The 20,153-nt window shown below is 54.8% G+C and overlaps 1 protein-coding gene across 4 annotated transcripts in view; it reads left to right on the top strand.

Annotated features, from left to right (window-relative positions):
• Positions 1-13,897, top strand: part of NF2 (neurofibromin 2) — an 85,528-nt gene extending 71,631 nt beyond the window's left edge. For 2 of the 4 annotated variants that reach the window (XM_032309307.1, XM_032309305.1), the window contains one exon: positions 10,993-13,897. In XM_032309307.1, coding sequence (XP_032165198.1) covers positions 10,993-11,043 — 51 coding nt within the window. In that variant the 3' untranslated portion in view covers positions 11,044-13,897. Of the gene's footprint in view, positions 1-222; positions 1,271-10,992 lie in introns of those variants that run through there. The other 2 variants (XM_032309306.1, XM_032309309.1) reach the window with 2 other exon arrangements.
• The last annotated feature ends 6,256 nt before the right edge of the window (positions 13,898-20,153 follow it).

Raw genomic sequence — 20,153 nt, 5'->3', positions numbered from 1 at the left:
GCAGTCTCATCTTTGCAGCTGCTGCGGTGAGCTGGGCCCTCAGCCACGGGAACCTGGAGTGCTGGAAGCCGGAGAGACCTGTTTCCCAGCCATAAACACAAACAAATGAAGTCACTTGTCACAATTTCAGGCCTGTCTGAGCATTTTGCAAATGGCACATGTGGCATTGTTGATATCACAGGGTATGTTTTTGTTTTTCTTCATTTTATTTTGCTGGTTTAGCCTCAAGCCCAAGGCAGAAGACCTATCTGCATTTGAGCCCTCAAAGTAGGTTATTCCCAGGTACTCTGTATGTGGTGATGGTACTACCCTCTGTGATACTAACCCATGCATGAGCTTGCCTGTCTCTGTCCCTGGGCCATGCCGAGCCCTCCCAAGGGCAGGTGGTACCTGGGTACTGGCCGCAGCATGCTTTGAGTCTGAGAGCAGGCGTCCACCCTGTGGGGCCAGACCAGCCTCCGGGGTCCAGAAGGCTGCCTCGTTCTGAAGAGCATGTCATGGGGCTATAGGACCGGCTGTCCTTCACATCTTGTGTTATCGTTGGGCTGGGGATGGTCGTGGCTTCTTGTCCAGTGAGGTCTGTCTAAAAGTCCTTTGTCTCAGTGGTGTAGTCCTTAGACAAATAGCCTGAGCATGGAAACGGGATAAATTGGGACATCTTTAACTCCAGATCAAGACTTTCATGTGGTGACAGTTTCCAAAGACCCATGGTCAAAGCGGGCCACTTCTGGTGGTGGAATGAAGGGGCTGCCCGCAATCTCTCGTTTCCCGTTAGAGCCTCCCCTTTCTGTACACATCCTCTTTCTTTCCAAGTCAAGCAAACCACCAGCACAGCAGTCTGATCTGTAGTCTGTTTAAGTGGACCGTCTGTCCGTCGGCACCATAAAGGCCATCTTCTGCTTCAGCTCCGCCATAGCCTGGGGTAGAGCTGTGGCCAGCACGAACTCACATTGGGACAGCCACCGGCACCCAGCACATGAGCAGAGTCAGTGGTTGTTGAGTGAATAAGTGGAATGATTGTTGCTTTCCTTCTGCAGTGCTTCGTCATCCTCCCAACATGCCTCAGCAGTAGGGGAGCATTTTAGTGCCCAGAATAACATAACACCCTCCCTGTGCTCCTGATCCCCAGCGGTATGAAAGCCAGTGAGTCCACTGACACCCGACGGTCACGTAGGACATGTCCTTTGGTGTCCTCAGCACAGTTTCTGCTATTAGAATAAAATAGGTAGCTTCATTGGAAGCTTTCTTTTTTTTCTTTTTTTTTTTTTAAAGATTTTATTTATTTATTTGACAGAGTTTACAAGTAGGCAGAGAGGCAGGCAGAGAGAGAGGAAAGGAAGCAGGTTCCCTGCCGAGCAGAGAGCCCGACGCGGGGCTCAATCCCAGAACCCTGGGATCATGACCTGACCCGAAGGCAGAGGCCTTAACCCACTGAGCCACCCAGGTGCCCCACATTGGAAGCTTTCTACCAAAAAGCGAGATCTGGCATAAGATAGATCTTATTTGCGATTATTAGCCAAGCAAGAGAGGTTCGCTATTAAAGTCCCAGATGGATCGCATTACAAGATGGATTCTATCTGTCAGTGGCTCCAAGATCCCATAGCATGAACCCGATTTGTGTGTGATGCTTTGAGTTAGCAGACTCCTGTTTCTTCAGCTTTCATACCACACATTGACATCAAAGGCCCCAGCACCAAGCCGTGCATGTTCTGAGCAGGGCGATATGACCGAATCCCAGAATTAGGCAGGACAGGGGGATCATCTGTTCTCATGACCCCGTGGTGCCCAGAAGACCATGGGGTGGATCCACTGTGGTTTCCTGGACTTTGTGGCTGGCACCGGGCCCAGCAGAAAGTCCCTTCCTGTCTCAGCCGGTGCTGTCAGCTATGCCTGCATATGACCCTACCATTCCACCTTGAGACGATTTCATCTTTCTTCTTTCTGTAATGATTCAGAACGATTAGATTCTTCAGGGGCCTGATTTTGACCATCAGTTCTCACTGAGCTCTTATTATAGACAAATGAGGTTTGATTTGTAGTCAAATTTGTACTGCTCCTAGGATATTCACAGAAGCCTTTTTTTAAAAAAAATCTTGATGTGAACTTGTTTTCAAAGCAGGCTGCCATGTTCCAGTTAATCAAGGATTCTGATTACTCGAGGGTTAATAAAAGCATGTACTTGGCTTTTAATACAGCTGGACTTATCTCAGGATCACTAGATGAAATAATGGAGTTTTTGCTACACCTGAAGTTTGATACCCTTTCCATTGCCTGGACTTCGGTAGTCCCTGGGGCCAGTGACCACACTTGCCGAGCAGCCACCTGCCTGTTCAGAGGGAGCTCTGGGGTCGTGCCTGCTCCCATCTGGGCCAAAGTGAGCCTAACTGAAGAAAAAACACCACTGTGGGCTTTGCAAGTGAGACCACTGAGAATGTAAAGGGCAAAGCTCCGTCTGCAAAGTCCGGGATATGGAAGGCTGGTGGTGAACTAGAGAGTTTCACTCCTGAGTCTTGGTTCAAAGCAGCCTGCCCTGCTTTTTGTTTTGTTTTTAATGTTTTCTGATCCTTGATTTCTTCAAGGAAAGAATGGATCTGCCAACCTACCTACCGTGATCCGGGCACGTTCCTCCTCCTCCTCCTCGCCTTCAGTGCTCTTCTTCCTAACCGTGAGGCTTCCGTGTCTGACACTGTCTGCGCAGTACCCTCGGGGATGCTAACTTCCAGGGGATTACCCTTTGGTTCAGGGGTTACCGTGTTCCCTTAGAAATGCCAAGAGGCTGTCTGGTCTGGTTAACTGAGCTTACCACTGCTTTGCCACTTACTTTCTCCATAATTCTTACTTACTCTTAAAGCCCAGTGTCCTCACCTGCTATAAAAAGTGAATGAAACAGTCCTTAACCCCCAGGATTGTTTTGAGCAGTAAATGAGGTAATACACAGGAAATAGCTTACCATAAGACTTCAGCAATTAATTTCCAGGAATTTGGAGGTAAAAACTTAGAAAAAGCCAGAATTAACTTCCCTGGTTCTTTTACTATCTGATTTGAGTTTGCGAGGGTGTATTTTGCCCCTCCTGCCGATCTTAACTCCCCACATTTTCCCCCTCAACTGACAATCAGTTGGTTTGACATTTGCGCCTGACCCAGATTGGCACGTTGTGATCAAAAGCCATCTCCCCCACCCCCGAACCGAGATTCATTTCATTCTCAGGGAGAGTGACAGTGACACATATTCCTGGCCTCTGAGTCTTGTGAGTGAGGGAGCGAGGTCTAGCAGTGAGACTGGGGTGAGGGGAACACAGGTGTCATGGGCTTCAGAGCCACAGTGCTAATGAGGTGAGCAGTGGCCAGCTGTGCTGCACACTTGGGAGGCGAAAATGCAGTCCGGGAGCTTGCACACTTCAGGGTCTTGCTTTCATCTCCTCTCAAGGGACAGATTTCAACTCCCCCGATCCCGAGTCTATCTGAGTGCCCGCAGACTTGTCATCAGTTTTGTGCCCCCAATCTCCAAGGAAGCATGGGATTTCAAAGGAAGTTGACAGATGAGAATCATGGGGGTCATAGAGCTTAGAACACTTGTTTTATTAGTAAAATGGTTTGAGCCTTCAAGGTCCAGCTATGGTTTGCGCTGGTGGAGGAGCAGTAATGAGGAGCCCTGACAGTACTCTGAAGCCGTAGCTGCCTCTTGAATCAGGAAGACATAAAAGTCCAATGTCATCTTCAATTTGCGCGGACTCCCCTTGGAGACGTAGGGCTGGCGAAGTGAAGTAGAACACTTAAAACACCCGGGGAAGTGATAAATCACAGGGCAAGACTGCGTATGCGTGAAAGGCGTCTCCCACAATTAAAACAAACGGCCAGAGCCTCCCTGGTGACCTCTGGTCAGCCACCTCTGAACAGTTGCTGTTGCTGGTGTGTGGTTCATGTGTTCAGCCCTTCCGTGACCGCGGTAGCTCAAGCCTAGTGGCTCTGCCTGCTTTGCAGACTGGGCCCTGACCTCTGCAGCATCCTCCTCCCTGACATAAGAGGCAGCGCACTGGCTCCCTGGCTCCAGAATCTTCCATTGTTGCTGTTGTTGAAGGGCGGCAGAGGCTGGAGCGGGGCAGAAGAAGAAAGGGGGGTGGGCACAGGGTGGAAGCAAGGATTAGCAAGGCCCAGCAGCAGGCAGGATAGAAAACACATGGAAGAGAGGGCAGTGGTGAACTCCTCCCCACTCTGGGGGAAGCCCAGGGAAGGCGCTGGGAAGCTCAGCCTGGTTTCAGGGAATGTGGTCTCCCTGGATGCTCCGGGGCTCACCCCCCCACCAGGGCCACTCCTACCTCATACACGCACCAACTAGATGTCCACGGGCCTCTCCATTGGGGTGGGCGTACTGTTCTCTTGCTTGTTTCCGGTAGCTCTCTAGGTAGAAGGTTCTGTCAACCTCTCTTCCAAAAGACCATGACCTAGTTCCTCTTTTTGGTTGGGAGACTTTACCCCGTCAAGCAGTTGCCCTTTGGGAGGCGTTGAGGAGCCTACAAAACCTGCTTTGCCCTCCTAGGATATTTTACAACTGTTTGGAAGTGCCTGAGGACATTATTGGGCCTTATTTGATGCAGTAAAACATCCCATTTGGTCCCTCAGCACTGGAGATGTGTTTCAGTGCAGCTCTCCTCCAGCACCTGATTTGTTACTGCAACAGTGGGAGGGAAGAGACGGGATGCAAACTCATTCTGCGGGCTGGAGGTTCTGTTCTTACGATCCTTGCCGTGATTTCCCTTCTGATAGTGGCGATTTGAAAACGACACCAGGATATCTGCAACTTCTTGCAGAGGTACTCGCGCTCAGAGTATGCCTTAGCTGTGAGTTAGCCTCTACCTGCCCAGGGAGGTCAATCAGGCCGATTAGTCCGATTTCCAGACAGAGGAACGGGGTAGCAAAGGGCCCTGCCAGCATCACATGGGCAGCTCAAGACACAGGCACGCATCAGTTTCCAGGCATCTTCCTGCTTTAGGTCCCTAAAGGATTAGTGTATGAAAGAGGCCCTCGGGGTTTTCCCTGGCGATTTCTCTCCAGAGCAGATGAAGAAGCTAATAGCAAATTGAATGAATGTGTTAATTGGGATGGACTTGGCCTTTCATCCCACCCCTGCTTAGGGGTAAGTGTGCGCACAGCTCTCTCCCCGTGCACATCGCCAGATGGCATCTGGGTGCAAGCCATCACTAGCAAGATGACAGAAATGCTCAATCTGGCCACCTTACAACAACTGTCCCCTTTCCCTGGCCCTGCCCCCTCAGCTCTGATTTGGAAGGGGGAATGTTGATTATACCCGAAACCAAAGATTATGTTGGAATTTGCCACTGCTGGATTTGGCTGTCACCTTTCTGCTCCAGAGTTGGCTCTCTCCTGGAGGATCCCAGCGCCAGAGAATCTGCATGTCCTTTTGAATCTGTGCCCTCCCCCGCTCCTTCATTTTCAATATGTAGTGGTGGAGAGGAAGTATAACATGATTTTAGGGCTTGCGTTTCAATTCCACTGCATTTTTATGGGACAAGAAGAGTCTCCGAGCCTAGAGTTATTAGGTTAGTATCTAAAATGGGTTCAGCATTGTGGGTCTTATTGTTGAAAATGAATTAGACGGTCCCCCTCCCACCTTCCTTTCTCCTCCCTGGGGATGCGTGGATTGAGGCAAGGCCTCCAGAGACGAGTTGGATGAATCCTGGCGCTCTGATTAGTTTTGTTCTCCCAGCTTAATTGTAGCACTTCCTTTCTCTCGTCACTGATAGCCGAAGTGGCTCTGTGTCCTGCCCACCCCCACGCCACCCCTTTTTGCTTTAGGAACAAGATTATCACAATGCAGGCTTGTGAATCAATTTTCCCTATGTGCTGATGAAAGTGTAATTCATTCTTAATCAAGCAGCCTTGCTGCTGCAGGCTCCGTGCCGGAATACATTTCGTTACCCTCACATCACTTTGGGAAATGATTCTCCCAAAAGGACTTTTAGAGGAGAGCTGGAAGGAGAGTTGGCAGATCGCCTCCTGCTGTGTTTTTCCAGCAGGGGGCACTATTGGGAATGATGCTGGAGGATCCTTTGTAGCTGGGAGCCTTCCCCTGGGGGGGGGGGGGTTGGGGGGTTGGTGAGCCTGGGCTTGTCACAGGTGCCTTCCAGGCTTGGTGTCCCCAGACCCTGGAGCCATTTCTCAGGAGCGGGCAAGTGCCAGATCATTGTATCCCAAGGGGCTGCCCGAAATGCTGACCTGAGCAGGAACCGGTTGAGTCTGCATCTGGCCTGCATGCCCAGGTTAGGGAGCGCCTGCTGGGCACCCAGTCCTGCCGAGGCTTGAGAGCAGCCAGCCTCCTCTGTCTCTTTAAGGAGGCATATATGTCTGCCGAATCTGAACTTGGGAGTACGTGGATGTGTCCACATGGTGACACCACACACACCTGTGATTGCTTGAAGAGGTGTAGCTCTCTGGGTGGCTCCCTCTCCTGCCCTTTCCCAGCCTGGTGGCCACAGAACAACTGGCAGTTTGAGGGACGAATGAGCAGGAGGCGAGGGGGACTCTACCGGGCTCGAGGCTGTTGATGCTGGGCAGGAAGAAGGGTCCAGCCCAACAGGTGGATCAGAGCCACTGTAAGATAAAAACCAAGCTGTATAGATCTGCGGCAGGGAAAGCAGAGGAAGTTTGTCTCCTCAGAGTGGAATTGGATTAGTGACAGACTTGAACAGCCGGTTCGGTCGAGAGAGAACTTAATTCCTCCTGTATTATTCACACGGCTGATTTTAATCAGATGTGAAGAGACAGCTGGAAGAGAGAAGCGGGTCAGCCCAGTGCCTGGTGAGGAAACTTCATGTTCTCTTAGTCATCTTCAGGGAACTGGCAAGAGCACTGCGGGCTGGGGGCTTTGCGCAGGGCCTCTGTGGTTTACCGCTTCCCCGAGGCACTGGGCATGACCTCCAAGAGCCCCGTGGCTGGCCCTTGTCTGGAGTCAGTGTGACTTTTGAATGGCGCGTGGCAGACACGGTCACTAGTTGTGTTCAGACAGAGCTCTTGCCGCCTGTCCTCAGGAGGAATCCAAAAAGGTGGACCAGATTCAGCCCACTCGAGAATGATGCAGCCATTGTCTGCGAGGCATCCTGAGGCTTTTCTGCTTCAACACCTACTGAAGCTCGGAGGAGACCTCTTCCTGGTCAGACGTGGAGATAAGCCGTGGTGGTGTGGTCATAGAGCCCACGCCCCTTGGGGAATTCGCCTGGCTCCTAGAGGCAGTGCTCCCCCTCCCGCAGCAGGTCAGGCAGGAGGGTGAGGAGGGGTAGCGCTGGGCCGCTAAAGAGAGTGCAGGGTGGTGGGGGGGGTGCTGAGAAACTGGCTTCAGTTCTCACGGTGTGACCCATGGGAGTTGACCCGCAGGAGCGAGGTGAGGGCATTCTTCAGGCCAGCTCCGTGGTGCTGTGAGGAGAGAGCCGGTCCTGTCACTGAGCGACAAGGCAGACCAAACACTGACGTGAGCTCATACACCTTAGGGCATGAGCGGGTGGCAGGGAAACCAGGACGCTTGTTAGCCAATTCTCATGAGCACACAAAGACACACAAAGGCCGTTTGTTTTCTGAAGGGCTTGCTTTGTGCTGTGATCCTCTGAACCCTCCCCTTCTCTCTTATGAATACCTCCTGCCTGTAGCTGTACAGTAAACGTGACAGTCAGTGAGGTTTCTAGAAACAGCAGGTGGTGACAGATCCCACAGGTGAGAGGAACCAGGCCGGAGCACAGCTGGGAGCTGCTGTTGGCAGTGTCCAGGAGGCCCTCCTGACCTCTGCCCCTGGGCTTCTGAGTTGCCGCCCAGAGGAAGGAACCCCAGGGCTTCTCCTTGCAGACCCTTCTCTCACTGGCTGCCTCCCCCACCTGCTTTCCTGCACGAGCACAGGGAGAGCTGGCTGGCTGACTCAGGAGGAGGACATTTTGATGTCTAAGAGAAAGAATGCTGCTAAAGGGGGAGCAGGCAGAGGCCAGGGTGGTGACTGGATGGGTTCCAGCAGCAGATAAGTGGGCTTATGGAGGTAATTTCCTCAGACAGCAGGGTCCCTAATGGAATTAGGACCGCCAGGAGCCACACAACAGTCAAGTCTGCCTGTGCCCGATGCGGGAGGCTCCTAGCATCCTCAGTGGCAGCAGTGTGGTCAGCCACCTCGGTCTGGTGGGTCTGCCTGTCGCTGTAGCAGCCTAGTGCCTTATGGAAGACCATGGTGCTCTCTCCTCTTGCTGAGGGCATGGGTCTACGGTGCTTTCCTACTTCTGTGTGGCCAGAGTATTTGACTTTACTCCAAACCCTTCCTCGGACTGGGGTGCCACTTCTGCTCTCGCAAGATAAGAAGTCAGGCTGAGCCCCTGGCCTGCAGTGTCGGGTGCGGATCTAGGGAAGCCTCTGCCCACCGGAACAGGGTTTTGCATCCCAACAAACACAGGCTTGAGTAACTGGAATGTGGTGCTGCCGGAGCTGCCAAAACCTTCCCCTGGCACCTCAAGGGGACAGCCAGCATGCAACTTGGGTAGAGGATCCAGGAATTCTTGGAGCCAACATCGTACAAACGAGCGGAAAGCTCTCGGAGGCCCCCGCAGCCTGGGCTTCCTGCCTGGGGAAGTAGCCAGGTCTCTTGGGGGCAGCCTCGTGCCTGATCTTGGAGGCTGTGAGGGCCGGCACAGAGCTTGAGCCTGCCCTCTCCTGTACCACCTCCAGCCTGCACTCTGCCCTGCTCCCCCCTGGAAGGAGAGGAGCCAGAGCTGGGGGAAAGCGGGGTGTCGTGATGAGTAACAACAGCTGTTGAGTTCTCAGCGCACCTCACGCATGTTGCTGAGTGCCTCACGGTGCTTCCCAGTAACTGCGTGTCCCCCTGTGAGGAAGGGGCGCCACCACCCCTCTTCACAGCCGACTGCTGAGGGCACAGCGAGTGAGTGACCCGCCCAGGGCCACCCAGCTGGTCAGTGCCTTTGGATCAGGCAGCCTGGCTGTGCCTGTGTGTGACTCAGTGTGGGGAAGGGCTGTGGGTGTCTCCCTGTCCCCCTGAGGAGCCCACCTGAGGTCTAAGAAACCTCAATGGAGACACTGGGTTTTCACACCTTTTTTTTAGGGGGAAAAAAAAGTGTATTTATTTATTTGAGAGAGTGAGAGAGCATGCATGTGAGCATGAGTGGAGGCAGGGGGCAGCGGGAGAGGGAGAGACAATCTCAAGCAGACTCCATCCTGACTGCAGAGTCTGACACGGGGCTCAATCCCAGGACCCTGAGATCAGGACCCAAGTAGAAGCCACGTTGGACTCTTCATGAGTGCACCATCTAGGTGCCCCTGGTTTCACACCTTTTGATTTAAATTCTCCCCTGAGAGGATTTTGTCCCAGTGAGACTCGGGTTCTCGTTCTTTCCTGGTTACCATTGTGAGTCCCATTATCACAGAGCACATAACTCCTGGCCGTTCTCCTCTGACTGCATTTAGGGAGAAACCCATCCAAACTTGGCTCCCTTCTAGAGGGAGTTCCATTTAAGCAAAGAAATGAAAGCTCTCTCCAGTCTTATTAGAGCTGGCTCTTCCAGAGGGCTTCTGAAATTGGTTCCACCAAAGAAGACAGCTCAGACGCCTCCCTACACTCAGCTTGTTAGTCAGGAACTTCAAGGCCACAAGATTTGGCAGGGTTTAAAGAGCCGGCTCTCAAGCTGTCTCATCTGAGCACACCGACGCTGCCTGTGTTTGATGGCGAAGCAATGGGTTTCGAGCCTTCCTCCCCCACCTTTAGGGAGCAGAGATAGTACCAAGGACTTTTCAGATTTAGAGACTGCCAGAGCTCGAGGCTATGGCCAGACCATCCAGCTGGCTTCTGTGGTTTAACTCCAGCGGGAAGAGGCTCAGAGAGGTCCACTGAGGCCACACAGCAAGCTGGTGACAGAGGAGAATTAGTGCCCAGGTCTTCTCAGCCCCATGTGGAGCTCTTGCCTTTCCTGTGCATCCCACCCTTTCTAGCCTACGTCTGATTCACTCAGCAAACACTGGAGCTGCTACTAGGTAGGAAACAGTAAGCTAACTGGGTTTAGGGGATATGAAGGTGATCAGTGTCCCCCTTCCCTAAAGACCCCCTTTGCCAAGTCCAGGAGCTGGATGTAGAGCACAGTCTCACCCAGGGGGGTGATGTCAGGAGTCGGATGCTTCTGTTGGGGGAGATCTGGGAGGTGGCTTCCTGAGTCAGGGGATAGGGGTTCAGCAGTCCAGGGGGTCACAAACTCTCATGCCTTTGCCAGCACGCCAAGAGCTCAACCCCTGATCCTCCCCTTCCCTCTGCTGTTTCCCCACCCTGTGCATCTCAGGGCAGCAGCCTTCCTGGGAAGGTCTTGTAGTTTCCAGACAGAGCACTGCCCCTTGGACACCATCCTCCTTGCCCAAACCAGCCTCAGCTAGAAAGATCATTGCCTCCCAGCCTGTAGATGGAAACCCACTCTGAGCTGCCGGGTCACGGGCAAGTCTGCTTTGGGGCCACCAGGGGAACCAGCAGTGGAAGGGACACACACCTCCTTGTCTGACACAGGCCTGCCTTGCCTGAGGCTTGTGCTGCTGAGCTGGTCCTCTGAGCCCTGGAGACTATGAGCATCCCAGGCTGACATGACCATAGGCACGGCCCCACAGAGGCACATTAGAGACTCCTGCAGATGGGGACGTGAGACTCTTACAGTGTCCAGGGATCTCCTGCCCTCTGTGAAAAGATGACATTGATGACATTCCTGCTGACATGCTTCTGTCCACCAGCCATCCCTCCTGGCATGTCCTCATTTGTCACTTCCTCATTTGAGTTCCTGGGCAAATCTGGAAACTTACTTGGGACTGGCCGCCAGCTTCTTCAGTGTCTCTGAGCAGTCTTCCCTTTCACTCCAAACCAGCGCTGAGGTTGGACCCCTTAGTGCCCAAGGCAGGACGGCACCTGTCGCGAAAGCAGGAATCCAGCTGCCTTTCAACTTCTTCTCTGCTTCCTTGCAGCTCACCCTGCAGAGCGCCAAGTCCCGAGTGGCCTTCTTTGAAGAGCTCTAGCAGGTGCCCAGCCACCCCAGGATCTGTCACGTCTGCTGCTCCCGGCGCCAGAGGGATGGGTCAGACACCGTGGGAGTCCTCATAGGTGTGCTGGCTTGGAGCTTCTGTGGGAGCTCTGGAACTTTCCCCAGCTGAGTGGAGAGCCCAACCCCCTTCATGTGCAATTGCCTTGAACTGTGACCTGCAGAGAGCTCTCTTATGGGGTTCTAGCTCTTTTTAAAATTTTTAAAGAAGTATTTGTCTTTCCTCATCTGATGTGGGGTTCCATACTTCCTTTGTCAAAGGCACCCTGGGGCATGTGGGTCCTTGTCCAGCGCTGACCTCCCCAACCCAGGGAAGTGGCTGTAGGGAGTGCAGTGCATGGGAGCCCCAGAGACAGGGAGGCTGGTGCCTCTGCCCCCACCCCACCCTGGGTTCCAGAACATTCATCTCCACTGGTGAGGAACTGGCATGGAAAGAAGTGTGGTTTGCCTAGGCCCAGGCCCGGAGCGGCCTGCCTGCCAGCCTGCCTGCTGCATGTCACCGGCGAGCTGGTGTGTGGCTCGTGACAGGCCACACAATGGGTCTTCAGCCCAGGCACCCCCGAGACCGCGCTCTGGCTGCCAGCTGGTGGGCAAGGGGGAAGACAGCTGTGACGGGGGGAAGACTTCAGGCTGAGGCTGTGATGACGGGCTGGCTGCCAGCAGAGGGGCAGGGAGGCCAGCAGAGCTGTGTGGGAATCTGCTCCACAGAACACGCGCTCACGCCCCAGACCAGGGAGGCAGGCGGGAGCTGTGTGTCTTCCTCACCCCCCTTCAACCTTAGTCTTTCCTGCCGTGGCAGGCTGGGGAGCTCCCTGGTCACTGGTAGTTAGCCCCTGGTAGCCCAGCCAGGCTCCATTAGGGCTTCGAGTCCCCCCAGGTACTTCTTGCTGAGCCCCTCGTCTGTGCGGCTGACCCAGATCACCTGTCCTGGCCAGCGCCGGCAAGCCCTTCCTAAGCCTTGATTGTACTGGGCCTCCTTTTGGTGTTGCCCTTGCAGCCCAGGCTTTATCTTATATTCCGCCTTGGGCCGTACGGGGTCCCAGCACAAGCCAGGTGCACAAGCCAGGTGTCCCCTCGCTGTTGGTGCTCTGCATCGGCTGTGCACGGCTTTCTGCTGCTTGGGCAGCAGCAGGTCCCAGAGCCACCCCAGGCACCGTGCTGCTCAGCTCGGGGCCACTTTCTCTTCTCTGGTTTGGTGGTGCTGTGACCCACTGGCCATTCAAATCCCTCCAGTGGGGTATTACACAGAGTAGGAGATAAGTCAGAACCAGCAAGAAGAGGCTTATTAAGTGTAGACATGTGAGTGAGGGTCTGGAGATTTCCCGGGAGAGGGGGGCGTCTGTGATTGTCCTCTGTGGTTTCAAGAAACTCACAAAGATCCTGCCTTCTTTACATAGTCAGGCTGACCTGACGGTGTCCCCTGTTGGCCACCCCCCCCCCACACACACACACCTGGGACCCCCTTGCCCTGAGGAAGGCAACCGTGTGTGTACTCAAGCTTGGGGCATGCAGGGTAGAATTCCACCTCCAGTGCTAAGTGTGGATAGCTGTGGCTGACAGGGTTTCCTTGTCCCTCAAAACCCTCTTCCCCCTAGATGTGGTCCCAGTAAAGCGAGTCCTGAGGCGTTTGTAATGTAGGGAGGGCCTGGCTCTCGTGTTGAAGCTTTGTCTCCCTGGCCTCACCACCCACCCCTGAATTTCCATGACGAGTTCCTTTCTTTTCGACCTGCAAATTGAATCTGTAACAGTGGCTGTGGGCACAGGAGCATGGTAGTGGTTTATATAAATGCTGTCGGGCTTTGTTTTTTTTTATTATTTAACTGCTGTGTGTGTGTTCCAAGTCCGGGAAATGCCGAGCCATGTGGCCACAAGGGAGCCAGCTGGCATCTGAGCTGTGGCAGGAGCACCCTCGGGCCCAAGAGCAGACTGGAGGGGTGGGGGTGCGGTGGGCAGCAGAGCCTCGCTCAACCAGGAACACTTCAGCCCTCGTTGGAGGCGGGAGCTGGCGTGTACCTCCCAGAGATGGGTGGGCGGAGAGGGTGATGGCCCTCCGAAAGGCCCTGAGCCACAGCAGAAGGAAAAGGAATGAAAGAGGAATGTGGTTTACAGGGACTCGTGCCTGTGGCTCAGGTGACTGTGTTCTTTTCGAGTGAACATTTTGGGGGCATGGGATCTTATTAGGTAGAGGCCTCTGAGCCCCCCTGAGAGCAGGGCCCTAACCGCAGCAATTTCATTCAGCCGCTGCTGACGGTCCTTGCCCCACTGGTGACACTACTTGTGGCTACGCCGTTGGCCCTTTGCTGCTGTGCACAGACCACCTCGTCCGTCCTTACCGGGGCCCTATGTCAGCTCCAGCAGCGCTTTGACCTGTGGTGTCCACTCAGTTATTCACGTACCTGCCAGGCCCCGCTAGACAACACCCTGTGCCATTATGTAACACTTCTCAAGTGATAGTGTTTTGTAATCTTGGGGACAGGCTTCTCTCTCCCTCTCTTCTCTCTGACAAATCAGAACAGCAAATCCAGAGGCCGACAGCCAGGACTGGGACGGAGTGCTACTCGCCGCTGCCGCCAGGGCTGGGGCTGCAGGGGCCACCTCAGTGCGGGGACAGCCCCTCCCAGCTGCCCTGGGGCCAGGCAGTCCCCCCCCCCCTTACCCCCGTGGGCTTCCAGGGAATCTCCATCCCTTTTCAAAGATGTCAGACCACACTTGTTCCAGTGAGGTCTGAGTCTCGTTTCCTGTCAGGGCCTGACCACGGAAGGCTATTTTCTATTCCGGGGGATTGTTGTAATTTAAATGATTGTTTTAATAAAAATTCTAAGCTGTCAAAAGTGTCTTGGGCTTCTTTGGTTTGCTTGCTGCCCCAGCCTGGGTGTGGCAGGGCTCGCTCTGTGGGCGCTGAGGAAACCTGGCCTCCACCTTCCCTGCCTGCCCCAGGGACCTCACCTGTAACAGAAGGATCACCTTTTCCGGGTCGACGAGATCACCCCTAACTGTACTTTCACCTGGGAATGCCCTTCCTTCCCTACCACGCCCCGTGGGGCACTCAGTGTCTCGGAGAGGGCCCTGGACAGGGTCCCGTTGTGTTTCCTTTCCTCCCTGCCTGTCCTCAATGCCAGACCTGACAACTAGGGTGCTAGACTCAGCAGCCCCTTCAGGTGCTTCTGCGTCCAGGTGTCCCCATTCTGGGCGCTAGAGGAGGGGGTGGGAGATAAGGACTTGCAACTACCATGGGACAGCTCTATCTCAAATCATGCAGCCTAAAATGAAAGATTCAGGCAGCACAATGCCTTATCAGGCCTTTTCGGGGGCCTGCCACACATCGGAATACATTTCAGGTCTCTGTTGTACAGGCCAATCCCGAAAATAAGCTATCACAATTCACAAAAATTTCAGGAGTTGGAGATAAGTATGGTTTTTAAAATCTATTTTGGAAAGATATGTTTGAAGGCATAGAATTAGAAAATGGCCACAATTTTTATTTATTTTGTGTGTGTGTTCCAAGTCCAGGAAATGCCGAGCCATGTGGCACAAAAATATTTATTTTGTTTTAAATTTATAAAATTAGTAGCTAATTAGACTTAAATAATATGGAGGTGCTTCACTTCTTAAAAAATGTAGATTGTTATTTTCAGTGATTGGAAATAGTTTGATTGCCCCTTATAGTGTGAGCCAGAGAAAGTACTTCGTAAATACTGGTCATTTGAAGCTGCCCAGACGATATTTTTACCTGACCTTTTAAAGCCAACCTCCTAAAGATAGTAATATTCCCATACAGATCCTGAAAGCTCCATTAAATGGGGTGAGAGCAATAACATTACCTGGTATTTTGGTACTGGGGACACCAGTTGAGTTCTACTCTGCTTTTTTTGTTTGTTTGTCTTGACTGTGCTGTAAACCCAAAGCCGCTAGCCGGACCTCAAGGGCTCAATGGTAAGCGTTTGCAGCAGGGTCCCTTGGGGTCCCCAAGTGGCCCCTTCTGACCTCCCAGCCAGCACTTGGTCTGCCTTTGGTCATTGCCTGAGAGCCAAGTGCCTGGTGGCTGCTCCTAGAGCTGCCTGCCCCATAAGCCTTCGCTTTGGAGGAATGGATAGCGTGCCACCCACATACAACGGTGAATCCTGGCCGCAGGACACTGGGTGGAAAGGTATTGGTGCAACTGCGTCAAATCCAATTTCTTGCACATCCGGGGAAGGGAGAGTTGATCCGTCCGCATATCCTCTGTCTCCCTCTCCTCTCCCTACTTGGCCGGCCCGCCGCGACGGGGCTCCCTGGCAGCCTGTCATGACTGCATTATGGCAGGTGGCTGCGGCCGCAGTCCAGTCCCCGATCGGCTGGGGAGTCAGGAGCTCGCTTGCAGGGAGCCGGCTCGGGCGGATCATCAGCGCCACCAGCCCCTGAGCTGACTCAGAGCGGAGCCCTCGCCTCGTCCTCTCCCGGTGCCCACTTGATGCCCGTCTCCCTGGGGCGGCAGCCCCGGAATAGCACCTGGCATCTTGCCTCCAAGCTGAAGAAATCCAGACCTGTGAGGAGTGCCGCATTCAGAGCGGGAAGAGGCTCCCCTGTCCCTGCTGTCCCTGCCGTCCCTGCCGTCCCTGCTGGGCCAGGGGCTCTGCTTCTCCAAACCTGCTTTCCCCTCTAAAAAGAGGGTTGACAGTGACCTCTCTAGGTACCTCTGGAATGTTGTCCGAATAACGTGAAGAGCAGATTCTGAGCAGTACTCTGATTTCTAAGAAAAAGCGGGAGGACGTGGGGCAGTGTCACCATTATTTACAAGTAATAGAAGCGGCACTCGTGAAGCGGCACTTTTTTTTTTTTTTTTCTTGACACCCAGCCGGGGAGAGGGCTAAGGAAACCATAGAGCTGAAGGGCTCAGCCCGTCCTGACTTGGAACTCAGACCTGGGTCCCCATCCCTTCTCAGCGACTTGCCAGCCCTGTGGCCCTAAGCAAGTTACAGGGCTTTTGTGGGGATTAGTAAGAGAGCTCCTAGCACGGTGCCACTTGGTTGAGGGTGGCTCTTTAGGGAGGGAGGTTGGGGGGAGCTGGGGTGGGCATTGTAAGGAGGAAGCAGAGAAAAGAGCAGTGGTGACCAGAGGAAGCTGTGGCTCGAGGGGTCAAGCCCACCAGCTGCCCCCAGTCGGGGGTGGGGGGAGCCGTCCCTCCACCTGTGCCGGGAGCTTTAATGAACTTGCATCTGGCTTGTTTGTCCTCGCTGTGTTTGCCCAGTGCCAGCTGCAAAGCCCTGGAGATGATAGATAACCCAGGCTGGGGCTGCATGGAAAGGATGTTCTAGTGTTGTCACATTAATGCCCGCTGCTCTGGTCAATAATTTACCGGAGGCTCAGGGCAAGAGAGGGGCTAGGTGGGCCACACCGGCTCCGCACCTGGCGCTCTTCCCCAGCCTGTGGGTGCCCGAGCTGTCAGAACCCAACCGCAGACACCAAGGAGGCATGGCAGTGACCTGATTTTCTCTTATCAGGCATAAGGAAGAAGTCCCCATGGAGTCTTGCCCATTTCCAATATAAATAATGTAATTCCCCCGCCTGCCTGCTAGGGGAGGAAGGGGCACTCTTTGATCCGAAGGAATTAAGTCCGTAAACAAAAGGGAAAAGGCTGCGGAGGTGTCTCCTTTCGGGAACCTGCTGTGCCATTTGCCCCGAGAGAAAGGAGTTAAATGCAGATGAGAGAAGAGGATTGGTTGGGGGCAGCCTCGCTCCCCCACTACCCCCCCCGCCCCCCTCCTGATCTCCCTGAAGTTGCCCTTTGTCCCCGGCGGAGCCAGGAGACACTCTCCCAAGGTTCCAGCCTCAGACCAGCCCCTGTGTGGTGTCCCTGTTCCCCTCCCTGGACTGGCCCAGCTGGGACCGCGGGCAATTTTCAATGGAGGATGATTCTGGGGGAAATCTGTGTGCCAAATCTGCTTGGTCTGGGATAGACAGCTTAGCCCAGGGACCTCGGGGTGGGAGAAGGGTGCCCCCACTCTCCCCTCCTCTGTCATGGGATGAAGGGGCCTGTGGCTGGTGGAGTCCCCCAGACTGTGTGCCACAAGGGCCACTCAGGCTTCCAGGAGAGCAGAGTCTGGAGTATGGTCCTTGAGAGGCTCTCTGCTTGCAGCTGTGTGGCCTTGAGTAAGTCCCTCTACTCTCTGGGCTTCCAAGTCCTTAGCTATAAAAAGTCAGGTTTGGGCCAGAGGAACTCTGGTGAAGCCCTTTCTTGTTCCAATAGTCTTCAAACCACATGTTTCTAAAGGAATTCCTCAGGCTGGTCTCCCCAGGCCCTGTCAAACCAGTTTCACCACCCAGGGAGCCTGATGGGAAGTGAGGGACCCTCTCTCCCACAGGGGCAGTCACAGCCAACTGAGCTGGATTGGATCCTGGAACCGGGTGCCCTGCACAGCTGGCCAGGCTCGCCCCAGTCGGTCCCTTCTCCAAGCTCCACGCTCCTCTGGCACAAGTGAAGGACTGACGATTGTGGCGTAAGCCCCCAAGTTAATATGAAGGGCAGCGGGCACGGGGCAGGGCCCCCTGGACTTTCCCAGGGCCTCCTCCTGAGCCCGGGCTCTTGTCCGCTTCAGGGAGAGAAGATGAGGCGGCAGGAGCCGGACCGCTGCACTGTGGCAGTCGCGGTGCCCTGAATCCCATGGGGACCTCCGTTCCTCGCCCACGCCTCCATCCCTCCCCCAGCCTCCTGCTCCCAGCCTGAAGTTCCCGAAGCTGAATCTATTAAGTCCTTCATATTAGCCAGCAAAGGGGGAAACAACCCTCTTTCATCTTAACTGGAGTGAATTTGCATTAACACCTGGGGAGTTCTGTTTGCCTTGAGAAAGCACATTGCTATTCTGAGCGGCACACGCTGCGGAGTTAGTCCGCAGTATCCTATTCTTTTATTAATACGGCTTTTCTCTCCTCCCTCCTCTTTCCCATGGAAGAGAGAGCGGCTGGGGATGCCAGGGCTCCCCGCCCCACGTGGGAGCGTCCAGGGAACCGGTGGAAGGGGGAGCAGGGACCCGCTGCCAGGTGGAGTGGGCACCGCTTGCCCACAATGCAGGCCTGTGAGCTGCCCCCTAACCCCCCAATACCCCGCTCTGAGAGACCACCCCGTGCCGGGGACAGCCCCCTCCCTGAGCCAAAGCCAGGACCCCCATCCGCCACTCTCTGCTGGGGCCAGCCAGTGCTGGGTGTAGGGCGGAGAGGCCTGGGAAGGCAATGGGTGTCCACAGAGGAGGAGCTCCCTGGGCAGGGAAGGGGGCCAGGAAATACAGATAACTCGGGGGGTGGCTCCCACAGGGCTGAAGGGCCCCAGAAGTCACGATGTGGAAGTCACAGCATTACAGGCACGCCTGACTCAGGGGCTGCCGCATGTCTGCCCCAGGCGCACTGGTCCCAGACCCTCCAGCAGCAGGCCTGGCGTCAGCCACCCCCATGTCCTGTCAGCCAGGATCCCATCTGTGCAACTTAGGGTGGGTGCACCCAGGAAATGTTGAGTCTAGGTTGGGTGTGGATTGGACAGATTGTGGTTTTTCAAAGGAGGTTCTAGGAGAGAAAGGGGACACGGGGACGGGGCAGAGAACAGTAAGTGGTGACACATCAGCCCTTCTTGCTTTCTAGTCCTTCAGGAGGCCCAGCTCCTCCTTGGGTTCAGACCTGGAAGGGACTTACGCCCCGTCTTTCTACCCACAGCACTCACTGGCCCGGATTCGAAGCTGAGGGCTGCTCAAGATGAGCGGTGGAACAGCCGTACAGCTGGTTACCTCCCATCCCCCCTCCTGCTTCCTGGCAACCCCAGGAGACAGGGGGAGATGAAGACGATGCAGGGCAGACAGCCCCATCTCCTCTGGGGTGGGGAGCTGAGCAGAGGGAGGGTGCCTTGAGGACTCCAGGTAGCACAGCAGAGCTGGAGGGGGTGGGATCCTGCTTCCTGTGGCACATTCCTTAGCTCTCTCACATTTTTTCCTGCACAGTGGAATCAGTTCCCACTGACCACAGGGTCATCGTGGGGGACAAACAGGGTCACGGACACCAGGTTCTGAGCAAGTGCCTGCTGCAGCGAGAGTTTATTAAACAAGACCGGTCACCGTGTGGTTTATAGCCCTTTACTATTAGCTTGTTCTAGACTCAGTGATCAGAGGAGACAGCTCAGGGCAGCAGGGGCTGTCATGGGCGGGAAGAGGCTCTCCTAGAGTTCAGCCTCCCACTCACGCGTCCTGGGCAGCTGTGCCTCTCTCCAAACCTCCCTGAGCTTACCCCAAAGAAGTGTGGGGTGGGGAAGGGAGGGGGCCAATGGCAGGGGTGGGGGTCGGGGGGAACCCTCCCAGCACTGGAGCTCAGGCCATTTGTAGATTGACTCTGGAGAGGCGCTGGTGGTGGCAAAGGTGACTGAATGGGTGACAGCTGCAGCTGGTTGGCACAGCCCCTTGGGACCTGGAGGGGTGTCTGGAGGGTCTGGAAACCCCAAGCCAGCATCAGCATTCCACGGGCATCCCCGGCCCCTCTGGCAGCCTGTCCACCCCCGCCCCGGACCAGTCCCATGCCAGGTGCCACGGCTGCTCTCTCCAGTGACATTTACAGGCTGGGAAGTGGCCACCGAGACGTGAAATCAGGACCAGCCTGGGGCTAGCCCACTTCATTACAGCCAGCTCTGCTCCGCTGGGTAGGTCAGCACAGGCCAAGCACAGCCCCCTCCCAGAGCCCCCCACCTCCTTCGGGCCTGTCCAGCACCAGGCCTGGCTCAGGAGAGCAAATTCTAAAACCCCATCCCAGCAGTGACCGACCCTGTCTGCCTGGGGTCAGGGCCACAGGGTCCTCTGAGACCCTGCTCTGGCCAGACACTAAGGAGTGTGAAAAGGATAGCACTGATCTGTGTTTGGCTTGGTGTTCTGGGTTTCTCTCTTTAATCTCAGTGGCCCCCAGGAGGGCCATGTTCACCACTTTGCATACCAGGTGGCATCATGAGGCCCCAAGAGAGCCCTTTGCACTGACCCCATGTGAGATAGGAGGAGCCTGAGCTCAGGATGCCCATCTGCCCCTCCCCCCTCCCCCAGCCAGGGATCGGGATCTTTCTGCTTCTCAATTTCAGAGTAGAGTTCC

Source organism: Mustela erminea, chromosome 13 (genome assembly GCF_009829155.1).
Source record: "Mustela erminea isolate mMusErm1 chromosome 13, mMusErm1.Pri, whole genome shotgun sequence".
NCBI lineage: Eukaryota > Metazoa > Chordata > Mammalia > Carnivora > Mustelidae > Mustela > Mustela erminea.
The sequence above is the reverse complement of the archived record's forward strand: the minus strand, read 5'-3'. Positions and strand labels throughout refer to the sequence as shown.